General features: G+C 38.3%; 1 protein-coding gene and 1 long non-coding RNA gene across 26 annotated transcripts in view; one reads left to right on the top strand and one right to left on the bottom strand.

Annotated features, from left to right (window-relative positions):
• DLG2 (discs large MAGUK scaffold protein 2) overlaps window positions 1–14826 on the bottom strand; it is a 1068724-nt gene that overhangs the window by 421730 nt on the left and 632168 nt on the right. For all 25 annotated transcript variants that reach the window (XM_080375907.1, XM_080375911.1, XM_080375888.1 and 22 more), the window contains one exon: window positions 6784–6834. In XM_080375907.1, the coding sequence (XP_080232033.1) occupies window positions 6784–6834 (51 nt within the window). The remainder of the gene's footprint in view (window positions 1–6783; window positions 6835–14826) is intronic.
• LOC308059077 overlaps window positions 1–14826 on the top strand; it is a 450864-nt gene that overhangs the window by 255925 nt on the left and 180113 nt on the right. The window lies entirely within an intron of this gene.

Genomic DNA, 14826 nt, shown 5'->3' with positions numbered 1-14826 from the left:
GAGAAGTACACTGCAAAGAATCTATATGGATACCCAAGAGATCAGTTTTTCAAATTGTCTGCACAACAACAGAAAAGATGGGATTCACATTTTCTCTTTGCTGATAACTCAGCTCCCTACATAGATACTTCTGCCTCTTGTAGGTAGATTGTGCTGACCCCTTCCAGGAGACAATTCCTGTGGGTGAGCTTTATTGCAATAAACATTCACAGGTCATATTCTACTATAAACCTGATATAAACTAGACAATAAGAAGGATTCTGCCTTTGAATTATAATTTATTTCACTCTGAGGCTGCAAGAATAACTACCACTCAGAAGAAATGTAATAAGGGCACCCAGTCAGAAAGCTTTCAACAGTGAAGAAAACATCTATGGTTTTGCAGAAATAAACACTCAGAGAGCAACACTGCATTTGGAGGAGCTTGGCAGGTACCTGAGGGACACTCACTTTAAAAGATTTACTTTCTCCTGTTGGAAGATGTCAGACCACTCTGCAGGGGCCACTGATGGTTGGATATTGATTTGAATGCTCTGGGTTCTCAAAAGGCATGCATCTATAGCATAAACTTTTAAGCTTTGAAAATACTTTTTCCTGGTGGCCATATCTTGAGCACTCTCTTATTTCTGCATGACATAAAGGAGGACTTCCTTGGCCCTGCAATGTCCTATAATCTCATTCCTGAGAGGTCAAAGCATACTGATACGTGAACAACTGGGGTCTAAAACCTTAAAAAACAAGCAGAAAGCAGATACACGTACAGACTAATAGTGAAAAACTTATTTCCCAGACACACAAGCAAACAGCATTCTTAGTGGGTGAAAACCTGGACATGACCCAGCAACGTGTGCTTGCAGCCCAGAAAGCCAACCGTATCCTGGGCTGCATCAAAAGAAGCGTGGCCAGCAGGTCAAGGGTGGTGATGCTCCCCTTCTACTCCGCTCTGGTAAGACTCCACATTCAACTCTGGAGTTCTCAGCACAGGAAAGACATAGACCTGCTGAAGCAGGTCCAGAGGGGGGCCAGAAAAATGATCAGATTGAAGGAACACCTCTCATGCAAGGAAAGGCTAAGAGAGTTGGAGTTATTCAGCCTGGAGAAGAGAAGGCTTGGGGACCCCTTATTGTGGCCTTTCAATACTTAAAGGGGGCTTATAAGACAGATAAGGACAGACTGTTTAGTAGGGTATGTAGCAATAGGACAAGGGGGAATGGTTTTAAACTAAAGGAGAGTAGATTCAGGCTAGATATAAAGAAGAAATTTCTTACGATGAGGGTGGTGAGGCACTGGCACAGGTTTCCCAGAGAGGTGGCAGATGCCCCATCCCTGGGAACATTCAAGGTCAGGTTGGATGTGACTCTGAGCAGCCTGATCTAGTTGAAGATGTCCCTGCTCATGGCAGGGTGAGGCATGGACTCATGAAATTTAAAGGTCCCTTCCAACCCAAACCATTCTATGTGTCTCTGATTTCTGCCAAAACAAGATAGACAGGTAGATAGAAAAAATAGGACATTGAGTCGAATTAAAATCCTTGTGTCATTGAATACAATCCAATTCCCACTGCTCTTCAGTGTTCAGCGGAATGCACCTCTTCAAATTTCTGCAAACTTCTGCATTTTCTCAATGAAAATCCGTGATGAAAACAGCATAATTAATAGTACAGTAGTAATTGTCTTTTAGGTTTACAAGGTATCACAGTTAATAAAAGCTCGGTCCTGAAATAAATTCCTTACTCTACCAAACATATGTGGATTGCTTCTTCCAATCTCCTAAGTATTTTTAAATTTTACCCTTGAAATTTACTTAAGATTACAGTGTTAGTCTTTTTAGTTGAGATTTGAATAGAGCCTTGAATTTGGTGGAAATGTGGAAACACAACCTTTTAGAGAACAATAATCCTGAACTAGAAAAATGAAATCTCGTGGCACTTGATGTCACTGAAATATCAAACCAAAGGAAAGAAGAGAGAGAGTGGACTTTGAGTCTTTCCACTGAACAGAGAATGTGGTGGTTACAGAATGAAATTTATGAGAATTATCACAGCACACTCCCAGTGTCCTGGTTTCAGCTGGGATAGAGTTAGTTTTCTTCTCAGTAGCTGTAGCTGGTGCAGTGCTGTGTTTTGGCTCTGGTGTGAGAACACTGCTGACAGCACACTGATGGTTTTAGCTGTTGCTGGGTGATGTTTATACTGAATCAAGGACTTTTCAGTTCCTTGGGCCCTGCCAGCCAGAGGGCTGGAGGGGCACGGGAAACTGGGAGGGGACACGGCCAGGACAGGTGACCCGAACTAGCCAAAAAGGTACTCCATACCATGGGAGGTCATGCTGAGTATATAAACTTGAGGAAGAAGAAGGAAGGGGGGGAACACTCGACATTATGTCATTTGTCTTCCCAAGTAACTGTTATGCATGATGGAGCCCTGCTGTCCTGGGAATGGCTGGACACCTGCCTGCCCAGGGGAAGTAGTGACTAATTCTCTGCTTTGCTTTACTTGCATGTGAAGCTTTTGCTTTACTTATTAAATTGTTCTTATCTCAATCCTTGAGTTTAACTTTCCTTTCTGATTCTTGTCTCCATCCCTCTGGGTGAGGGGAAGTGAGCAAGCGGCTGTGTGATGCTTGGTTGCTGGCTGGGGTTAAACTACAACATCCAGATAAATATCAAGAATTTACTCTTTTGGAATGTCTTTAATCTTATTTTCAAAGGAAATAATAATGCGATGTATGCAACCATGCCTGTCTCTCTCTCAGCTGTAGTAACGCAAATAACCAACTGCAACCAAATGTGAAAAAGTGAGGAGGAAACAAAACTTAAGTTCCTAAACTATGTAAAATGATGTGGTTCATTAAAAACAGGGACATTCTGCAGTGTAACCTGAATTGTTATCACAGGCCAGAGAACCCACAGGAGTATAAAAAAAATGGAGACACTTCGTGTCTCAACCTTGGGAAAATTCTCAGTCAGAGTTTGAACTGTTCAGATCCCAAGGTCAGTCAATCTCATGATGGAAATGCACTGGGAACTAGAGGTCTTTAATTCCAGTGCTGACAGCATTTAATTTTTCTAAACAGTCAATTCCATAAAAAGTAATATAATTTTACTTTTATCCAGATATAGAGTGAAAATACGTGTTGAAGCATCAAAAGATTCTGTGAAAACAGCTTTACTTATCATAACTGCTCTCTTTTTCTCTAACATCTAAAGAATAGGCAAGGTTAGATGAGCAAAAAAGTACTGAGATCTGAATTCAGATGTTGAACTCAGCATGAATCTAACATGAATCATTAAGTGACCCACTGTCTTTCTTTACTCTTCTTCAAGGTAACTATTGATATTGGCTGATACTCCATCAACTTCTATTAGAATCCTCTCTTCAGCATGTCTCCAAGCACAGCGTTGTACCAAGGAGTCAATCAATTAAAACTTTCCCCAGCTTACAGAAGTTAGGCTAGGCTTTGTCACAGTCTAGTCCGTTACCTCTTACACTGACCACTGATTTACAAGTACAAATTGGTCTCTTGATAGCGCTGGGTACATTTTTCAAGTCCTGCAGTAATGGAAAATTAACATCACCACACTAATACGAGCCATTTTATGTAGAGTTTCCTTTTCATGGTATCTTTAATATTCAAACTAGAGCAAATTAATGGGTTATTTTAAGGAATTTTTTCTGAGAGTGCATTTGGGCATTGTGGTTCATTACAAATCACCAAGTTTTAGTCTACACCTGGATCTGCATTTTATGCCTGTAAACTAGCTGAGAAACCTTCTGAGGTAGTTGCAGGAATTAAAGCTGTCTTTTTTTTTTTTTTATTATTATTTTTATTTTTTTTTTTAGTGAAGAGAATTTGTTTGATTTCTTACTCAAAAATGTTCTTATGAGAGCTCTAAATGAGGATCAGTTATTTAACAGTGATCTTTTGGGGCTCAGGGACTGGTGATGGTACTTGATAAGTGGCTGGCACAACTGAAGAAGAGTGAAAGGGTAAGAGCATGCCACTAAGGAGAGGGTTGGCAGAGGCATACTTACAAACTCCTTAACTCCTGGAACAGCACTGATCACAGCTTTAAGGTGCATCTACCTCAAATTCATTGTCTTTGTGAGCTCTCACTCAAGCTCAAAACACCTAGTCATGGTAAACTGTAAACTAGGACAGATTTTCAATAGAAGCAACTAAGCAACATTACATCAAAGAGCAAAAATTAGAAAAAAAGAAAAAAGGCTTTCTACATGAGCCCACTGTATCCTTGCAGTCATTTCTTGGTATGCCAGCTGGGTCTCAGGCAGCTTGGTGATGCTCACCAAGCTCTGCACTGTCACTCCAGTCCCTTATTAGGGTTTCCTTTTAGCTTTTTTGAGACCCTGCTGATCTGCTCCTCAGCTCCACATGGGATGCATTCTGCTAACATGCACACAGTGGTCCTATGTTACCCCAGCTGGGTCTCAGGCAGCTTGGTGATGCTCACCAAGCTCTGCACTGTCACTCCAGTCCCTTATTAGGGTTTCCTTTTAGCTTTTTTGAGACCCTGCTGATCTGCTCCTCAGCTCCACATGGGATGCATTCTGCTAACATGCACACAGTGGTCCTATGTTACCCCAAGGAATGGAGCCATCTCTTCATCCTGGATCAAAGATCGTAAGTCAGTAACTCTCTACAGGAATACATCCCACAAATTCACATCACCTATAGATGAAGGTGACCTCATACAATTAAATTATTGGTCTCTTTGCCAAGTCTACAGAGACTGGGAGATGCTCGGAAGTAATCAAACCTTTACCACCTGCCCTTTCATTCTGCTATTAAAAAAAGGCAGGAAAGAGCGCAAAAGTTCTAATATACCTTCAACCAATTTATCTTTTGTGCTGTAAAATCCTTTAAAATATATTGACTATTTCAAAACATGGATAAATGTCATGAAGAAAATATCTGATGGTTTTGGGGATGCAGAATTCTGTAACTTGGATAACTAGACTAAAATGGAAAGTTTATTACCGACTGTTTGATATGGGCAAACATTTTTATCTCTCAACGGCAGCAACCTTAATACATTTTGCAGCTTTGCTATTAAATACAGAGAGATGACTTTCCATCTAATTTCTAAAAGCAGTTTTGTGGAAGAAAATGGGTAATCAACATGGAGAATGTATTTCTTCTGAAAATGCTTTTAGTCTAACATAAATGACAGCTATTTAACAGCAATCACTTGTGTTTTATATCTCACACAAAAACCAGCAGACACAGTACCCTGCCTTCGAGACAAAACACTGATACATGTGACAGATCATCTCAAGCAGTAATAATAAGAAGCCACAGATTCAGCAGCATCCAGAAAACAACTCCATTAAAATCTCTAGCTTTTTTTGCTGTTGTTGTTCAGTCTTTAGCTGATATTATGTTGTATCATACTATGAATAACTAATTATCTGCATCACACAGGTACAGGAGACCTGAATCACATTCGCTCTGCAGTATGTACACTGGTAACTTACATATCTGTTAAAAATAAAGTGGTTTTCAAAATATCACCCAGGAGGCATATGTTCTGTTCAGTGACCTTTGGAAACTCTAGTCCAATGAATAACTAGTGATGCGCAAATAAGTTGAGAAACAGTAGATAAAAAGTGCCTATACCTTATATCTGTTATGAGTATGGCTATGGTAAAAAGATATATTGCTCTTTCCTAATTTGCCTGAGACAGCAAAACAATGAGAACATAAACTTGTATCTCTTTAAGTTGAATGGTTATAGCATTCATTATCCTGGATAATTAAAAATATAACATGCAGACAAAGCGCAATGAATTGTATAATCTAAGTATCTAATTTAATGGTAGCTTGCTACCTTACAGGCATTTGTTCATATGGCATCAGTCACATTTTGGTAAATCTGGCCTTGCATTCAAACTTTTTATGTAGAAAGAAGCCTAACTGTGTTTTCTTTAAGATGACAAAACTTCATATTACCAGGATGTTGGTAGGGTATTGAAAGAATTCATCAATGACAATTGTGCTTCCATTAGAAATCTTTGTAAGCACTATGACACATAACAAAACTTTGACTTTCTTTCTCACACATGGCCCACCTGGTCTTGCTCTTGTGGCAAAGAAAGTCTGCAGTCTGAAGGAAACAGTTGTGTAACCAAAAGGCAAGGAAAACCACCAAATCCAGGCAGATATGATGCAGCACATATTTTAAATATCTCTCTTTTTGTGTGTGTGTGTGCAACTTTTAAACCACACTACCAACAAAGCCTTCACTGCCAGCCCTGATTATAGCTCAAATAATTCAGACTTGCATAAACATATCCTTTACACATAGATATGGTCTACGGCTTTTATGTAGTCGCTTGAACACTAAAACACTTTTTTTTTTTTTTTTTTTTAAATAATATAAAAAGTCTTCCATTATGCACACATGCAAAGAAACCAAAGAGGTCAAAAAAAAAAAGATGCCACAATTCCACTTCAAAACCCGAAAGGGAGTTACCAAGTCACACATGCTCTTCCCAATAATCAAATGCTTAGTTGAGCACTGACTGAGTTATGGGGAAGAAAAACCTTCTGGATACTGTTCTGCAAGTAGCTACACCTGAAACTTCCTAAAAGCATGAAAGGTTTATCCTGCTGTATCACTCACATTTTTATAGTTCAGAATAAAGAGTGGACATCTTTATTCAAAGTAGAAATAATTTTATTCCTAACCACTTTTAATTTCATAAATAATTGCATTATTTATTATTATATATTTATTCTATAAAGGAGAATAAATTATACTTACCCTCTCCAAAGTAATTTCTTCAAATTCATATTCAATTTCTGTTCCATTGACCTAAAGAAAACAAAATTGGAAAATTCCTTAAATGCAGATGGAAGGTAATTTGGTAGGGATAGCATACAGATATTTCAGTATGATCAGTTTACTGCAACATATAGGTAAGATTATCTAAATTATAGCTTACTTAGCTCTCCTTTGTCTTGAATGGCATGTAATCAAGCCTACAAACGTAAACCCAGTAAAAGTTCAGTATGAAAATGCTGAAGTAATGGATAGCTAAGTAACATAATATGACTGATATTTGATATAGTGTGGTCATGGACTTTGGGCAAATGTTTAAACAGTTTCCAAGGTAATAGTTTCCTGTCAACAAAAGACCTGGTTCTAAAAATTATTCTTACAAATGGAAGAAAGATTAATTATTTATTGCCTTACAAGCTCCAATTTACTTTGCAATATAAAAACAGACAGGAAATTCATAGTACTTATGTAAAAATTATTCACTGATACATATACTGAAATACATCTTATTTACTATATTAACCTAGGGCAAGAACATGACAGAGGACCTTTGCAAAAGACAGCTGAATGGCAAAAAGGCACAGAATGTTAATGCAATTCTTATGCTGAGTTTCAGTGTCAAAATAAATTAAGCTACAAAACAGAGCACCAAAATGGATTGTAATGCACAAGAAATCTATCAGCTAAAGACACGACAATGATTTAAGCAGCATTCTGAAACCTTATTCCAGTCTGACACGGATTTTTTGCTGTCCCTCTAGGCAATATACTTAACATCCCTTCCTTAGTTTCCTCATTTCTTAAATGGGTAGATACTGCACCTGAATAAGCTAGAAAAGCTGACTATATTGTAAGTAAACTGCAGTGTACTGAGAAAAAAATCTATTATTAAAATCTTAGAATAATTTCAAAGTGTCCTTTAGCTACAGCTAGTCAGCATTTTTTGTTATTTGGCCAGAAAATATTGATTAATCAAAAATAATAGATATTGCCCATGAATCAGGCTGGTTTAGGTTTTGTGATGATAGGATATTTCTAGGAAAATAGTTTTGCTTTATTGTTTTACTTAATCTATACTTACTGGGAAAAAAATATCATTTTGTAAGAGCAAAACCAAAGCGAACCATTAGGATTGACCTAATCTTGCACAAACAAATTAGTTATTTCTCAGCAGAAGAATGTTTATTACTTCTCCCCACTCCCAGCTGCTAATTTTCTATATTAGCTTTCTATTTGCAATCAGAAAACACGGTACACAAATAATTCGTTATCTAGTCAAGCATCTTTCAAATGTAATTAGGTACTTCACTTGTGAATATTATAACTAGGTACATGTATCTACCAAACAAAAGCTTCCTATAAAAGCCACCAACTATTTAATTTGTCTGCAATTCAAGATCTGATAAACCACGAAATCAGTAATAGAAATACAATCCCCAGAATCTGTGTTCAAAAGGAAAGAGGGAGAGAAGTCCAAAAAACTAACCCATGCTTAACAATGAACAAAACAAAGCATCAGTGAATAAAATATTTAACACATACATAATATTTGTATTTTTATATTATCATAATCTGATACTCACATTACACTACACTAAAACCAGCTATGAACAAAAATTTTACTATAGGCTATTTTCCTGTTCTATGTTATCATGTCGTGCTTTTTTTTTCCTATGCTTTCTGCATAGACTCTTTCATTAATACAGGCAACTTGCTAGGTATGAACATCTTTATAGCTACTCCATTTTTTGTCCTTTCTTGTCTAATGATAATGAAATCAAAGCTATCTATATGTCTCTGTTTTCATGAACTTCTCTTTCATCTTAGTTTGGTGGACAGTTCTGATCTATGTCTTCAATTCGTCAGTCTTGCTCTATAAAGCTGTCTTTGCTTCACTGCTTATAATCACTTTTCCTTTGCATTAAAAACTCGTTAGTGCAGCAAAACGGGAAGAAGAGGGACATGAGAAGTGAGCAACCTCTGTATAAAGATGAAAGGAGAAAACACAAACTGAATACTCAATTTGTATTTGCACACAAACAATAACTTGGTTATGATAATCTGAGGGGTTTCTTTTATCATCCAAGTCACAATTCCAAAAAGGTCTTCAGTTCAAATCGCCATTAATCACAGCAGAGATCTGTTATCAGGTTCCATGGCAACAGGGATGATGTGGATTAAAAAGCTGATCTTGATCCAACTCTTTTTGTTATTTAAGCGCAGGTATATATATACCTCCATATGCAGTCCACTGCCCTGTTTTTTCTTGCTGGATGCTCAGAAGGCCAATGCAGTTATTTCACAAAGGATCTAGTAAGATCCTACCTGAGACAGGTAGAATGATGATGTATGCAGTACCATTCATTGCTTACACTATTGTATTTCATATTTAGACTCTCTGGCTGCACCTACACTGCTAAATTAAGAGTAAATTTTCAGCCAAGTCGCAGTGCTTGAGGCTGGTTCTGTCTGGAGCCTGCTGGAAGCAAATAGCCAAGGAGTGAGCCAACAGTTAAGCAGGAGGAGAATCACGGCTCCAGTGCTGGAACTGGCTCATCGGTCCTCTCACTTAGCAGCATATGGACATATCCCCTGTTTTTGTCCATTTTAACTTGACAGTCTCTGGCCTAACAAAGCACTTAAACAAGCTGTCTGAACCTGCAACTTCCATGTCTTGCAAGTAGTAGGAACCTGTTCCTGTGTCTTTCTTTACAGGAGTTTTCTGTACTCTGCTTTCCTACGAGATGGAAACAAGAACACACAGCAAAATGTACTATAGCCTGTATGATTTTTTAGATAACTACAAAAAATTCCAAACATTTTCATATGGTTTTCTCTTCTCCTCCACAGTGAAAGAGATCATCAGCATTTCCAAGTCAGTTTGGGAATATTCTTTCCCATCTTTCAGGACTGTAAGTTTGAAACAACAGACGACTTTAATCTCAACTAAATTTTGGTATTTAGAATGCTGAAATGTGAGGTAGTCATCTAGTTCTACACTCAGTGAGAAGAAACAGGCACTACTACGTCTTAATTCATTTTACCTTGCACTAGAAATCTCAGGTAGGTTACATGAATTGTGCTCCTGAGCTTTCCTTTCACTAGGTACCAAGTCTAAAAATGATTGAGTTTGGTGAGCACTTCCCTTAAACCTGTTTTCTCACATTACTCTGAACTATAGACTGGTAACAAAGTTCTGCTTAAGGGATGCCATATGTCTTCCATAATATACCAGTGAAAGGCCAGATCTCTGGTTTAGCAGCCTTTCTGATTACTTTTTTGGCTTGTCTGCACCTGTATCTGGCAGCACATGCACAGCGTGATATCCAGCACCTGCTCCCCCAAGCCCAACCAGCTAGGATGTCCACAAGGAACAATTCAGTCTCTCCTCTTCTCCAAAAGCTCAAATTCAAGATAAATTCCTGTTGGCTTCCCTCTCTGATTCAGGACACTGATGTCCCCTCTTTGGAGAAAGAGTGCTCAACACCACCTGAGACAGTAACAGGCCCAGAGGACTCGGGCAGAAGTGGGTAAGAAGAGCACAAGATGAGGTCCATGGGAGGATGCAATCAACCACATCCCTTCTTCAAAGCACAGAGTCTGGAATCAAAATGTGTCTCATCCAGGAACATGCTTTATTTCCCACAGAACAAAAAAAGATAGCGTTGACCAGGACAAAATACACAAGTGCTATGTGAGGAAGAGGTCCACATGAAACCCTTAAGATTACTTTGAGGGACTTCATTGCCCTGTTTGTTCAGGAACAGCATCACCAACACACACTTCTAATGCAGTGAGGCTCCTCAATCTCCTGACCTTACATATGTTCATGGTCTGGAGTGTTGATGAATTTACAACCCCTGTAGATTACGTTACCATAATTCAATTAAATCCCAATATTTAAAACAACTACTTGCAAAGGTGAGGTAACAGTTGCCTTTCATATACAGCTGCACCTGTTATACTAGAGGACTCTCCCAAACTTTCAATGAGAAAATGTTTTAAGAAAGAGATGCAATGTTTATTAACTATCTAGATTCTAGCATTCAAGAGAGATTTCCTGGTGAAGCTCTAGTCAGTCCTAGAGTTCACTTACCTTTCTAAGAAGAAAGCACTAGCCATTTTCAGGTGGCACTTTGTTTCAGGAGAATGAGAAATAAGGAACAAGTAAAAGGACTTTTTTACATACTGTTTTGTGAAAAAACTGAAATAAAGCCCAGCACACAGAACACCAAAATAAGGACCTGACAAACTCAGATTTGTATGTTACTTTATGTGAAGAATTTTGTTCTGACTTTCCAAGAAGTTTCTCTCATTTAGTGCAGTTTAAGGATGACCTAAGCACCTGAAGTCGTCCCTTAATGAAAATCAATTCTACAAATTACGACAGATCCCTGAAATCCATGCGAAAAAGATTCTGTTGGGTTATTCATTTTCACATACTTTGTCACTTTGTTAAGACTTTTATAGATAAGCTTTTTTCCTTATAATATTAGTTTGATACTCAATACTTCTGCAATTATTTGATTTGATAGACCTGTTTACACTCAAACAAGTAAGCATTTCCTAGTTCTTTCTTGCTATACTTCTATACATCTACAACTGCATCAACCCACTCAAGAAGATAAAGACATCATCATTTGAATTTTAATTATAAGAACTGGTTTATGATAGTGGCAACAACAGCATCAAACCACTTACAATCTATACAGCTGTAGTATTTTGAAACCACTGCACCTATTCTTTCTAATACAATTTATGTCATTAGGGTTGTTTGTTATGCTTGGTCTTATTTTCAAGAAGAGATTGTTTTGCCTAAAAAATACAACATCTGTAGACTTTTATTATAAACAAAACCCATTTTAATTATATTTAATTGGATATCGTTTTTCAGCTGTCTTCAAGAAAGAAGACTGCTGCTTCTACTTTTATTATCATATGCATAGGAAGATAACTACCCACTGATTTTCACTCAACATGCAAATTTTATTCTTTTGGCTGTATAGTTTCACCACTTGCCTAACCACCCACACCTGACCAGAATACAAGATTGCCAGATTCTTGTTGTACAAGTAATGCTAGGATATATTTGTCCTTTACAAGTTTCCAATTTGCTGCATAATTAAGACATTCCATTTTACATTTCAGAAACACCAAGGTGATTTGGATAATTTAATGTATATAAGATTTAAATAGTCTTTCATGATTCCTGTTTTATCAGAACGACCAAAGAGTAATCCTTATTTAGCCCTTTGCCATCTCCAGATTTAGGTTATTTCTTCATTAATTGTCAAAAACTTCCCGATATCCTTGTGATATTTTTTTCCAACAGTGCTAAAAGTTTCCTTTCTCACTGCATAAAACATACAGGAAACAGTCTCCTGTCTTCTCTGATTTCAAATATGATGACTTTGTGTTTTCAAACTGTCCTAAAGAGGCTGCCAGAAAGGTTTTCATGCTACTTTTCTTTATCACAGTGAGTGCATTTTATGGGCTTTTTATACAAGATACCCAACATCTATTTTTAATCACAGTGCGTAACTAAGCCCACTTCTTTCTTTTCACCCATATTTCCCTTATGAAACAGGGACAATATGTTAAGCTCTTTGAATTAAAGTTTACCATAACCTAAAACTTTCCTGACATAATACCACTGTTCTGGTGTGAAGAATGAAGAAAGACCATATGGTTCTGAAAGAATTTATACTGTATCAGGAATAGGTCTTACAGTGTATGTGCAACTGATTTGTGGCTCCTTCCACAGATGTGTACAGAGCACTCAACCACCAGTCATTGTTCAACCTCTAGGGAATATATCACCCTCGACACACAATTAGCAGAGCTCCAAGAAGCCAAATCCAGCTCTTGGTCAACACCTGTAAAGGTCTCCAGCACAGTCATGTTCAACTTGTACCCTACTCACAGGGTGTTTTGTTTTGGTTGGGGTTTTTTTTGTTTTTTTTTACATTTTTCTTTTCTTCACAGATGTCTCCTATATCCTTCTCCAGGTCTTAAGTGTAGTCAGCCTTCTTCACTATGTACCATACTCATCCTTTCCTCTCTTTCTTCCTCCCTCTCTGTTAACCTGGGTTTTGTTGTTTTCATTCTTTTGGATAAAATACCCTTTTAGCAAGTAACCATTATCACTCTTATCTGGTTGATTCCCAAATCCCTAATTTTATCTTACTCTACCTCATTTCTCAAATCTTGTTCAGAACAAAATCATGTTTTCGGTATCTATTGTGATTACCACCCCCTAGCTCTAATCACTTCTTGCATCCCCACCTCAGCCATCACTGCTTTCTCTGATTTTTTCTTTTAATGTTTTCTACTTATTCCTTCCTTCTTACTTCCTCCAAATCGGTTTTATTTTTCTCTCACACACAGATGCATGCATATTTATGCCAAATTACACATACTTCATGTAACCCCACTTCATCCAGAAGATTATTCATTATTAGCTTTCTACATTCTCATCTTTTCCAACTAAACTTTTAACATAATCTTCTCCCATAATTCCTGTTAAGTCATTGTGCTGGTTTTGTTTGGGACAGAGTTAATTTTCTTCACGGTAGCTGCTATGGGACCATGTTTTAGATTTGTGCTGGGAATTGTTGCTGAAAACGTGGGTCTGTTGTAGCTGTGGCCGAGCAGCGCTGACACCGACCCAAGGGCTTTGCTGCCCCTCACCCCACCCCACCAGCGAGGGGGCTGGGGGGCACAAGGAGCGGGGAGGGGACACGGCCGGCACAGCTGACCCCCCTGACCCAAGGGATGTTCCATACCATACGGCGTCATGCTCAGCGTATAGAGCTGGGGGAAGAAGGAGGGAGGGGGGGACGCGGGGAGTGACGGCGTTTGTCTTCCCAAGTCCCCGCTGCGCGTGACGGAGCCCGGCTGCCCTGGGGATGGCTGAGCCCCTGCCTGCCCGTGGGAAGCGGTGGGTGAGTCCCTTGGGTTGCTTTGTTTGCGTGCACGGCTTTTGCTTTACCTGTTGAACTGTCTTTCTGCCAACACACGAGTTTTCTCACTTTTACCCCTCTGATTCTCCCCCATCCCACCCAGCAGGGAGTGAGATAGTGGCTGCATGGGGGTTAGCTGCCAGCCAGGGTTAAACCACAACAATCCCTCAAACACTCCATATACCCTGATTCCTTTCACTTCTATGCTTCACCTGCTTAAGCACAGTTTCAAAATCTTGCCTAAATAAGGGATTCTTTTCTGGTTTCTCCTACTTGCTGCTTTCACTCCTCACAATCCTTTCCCTGATTCAGCAATAATTTAAATTTTTTTTTAGCTCTTTTGTCTCCATAGATCTGCCACTTTCCACAGTCTGAAAAACACACATCTTGACAGTCTCCTCCTAGGTATTCCTGTTATTTTATGTGGCTTACATATGATTAAAACACTGTTCTTTACAATGTCAGCCATCATTTTTTCCTTCATCTTCCCTTTTTTTTAGTCCATATTCTGATGTTGGCCATATGCATCACAGAGGAAAAGTGCCTATAGGTTTTTCAGTGTAAGCACTCGCTATAACTAACACAGACCCATCATAAAACTCCCAGTTTCATAAGAATAATCCATGGAGCAGATCAAAGCAGAGATTATGATTTTAAATAGGGTTCACAGTAATGGAAATGAAATGACATCCGTGAATAAATTCAGTTTAGGCTAGCACTTCCAAGTTGTACAAAATTAGTCTCAACAAAAGAAGAATGCAAATTTCAGATTTTGTACTTACAACTCTCTCTCTTACACTAAGAGAAATTCATATGACATCATATCAACTATCTAACAGGTAGAAATAAAAGTTAAGGAGCAATCTAGGCTTTTTTTTACAAGCACTGGAGAGAGGAATCAAGTGGGGGTGATTTATGCCATATGCCTTAGTCTTCAGACGGAATTGCCTTTTTGTAGTTTTGTAAAATGCCTTATATTTCTGTATCTTAAATTTATAATACACATCAGTTTGGGAATCTGAAACAGCACATTCCAGAGAACTGGATACACTAATTTCTTTCC

Source organism: Falco punctatus (assembly GCF_963210335.1).
Source record: "Falco punctatus genome assembly, chromosome: 2".
Taxonomy (NCBI): Eukaryota; Metazoa; Chordata; class Aves; order Falconiformes; family Falconidae; genus Falco; species Falco punctatus.
This window is presented reverse-complemented; position numbering and strand designations above follow the sequence as displayed.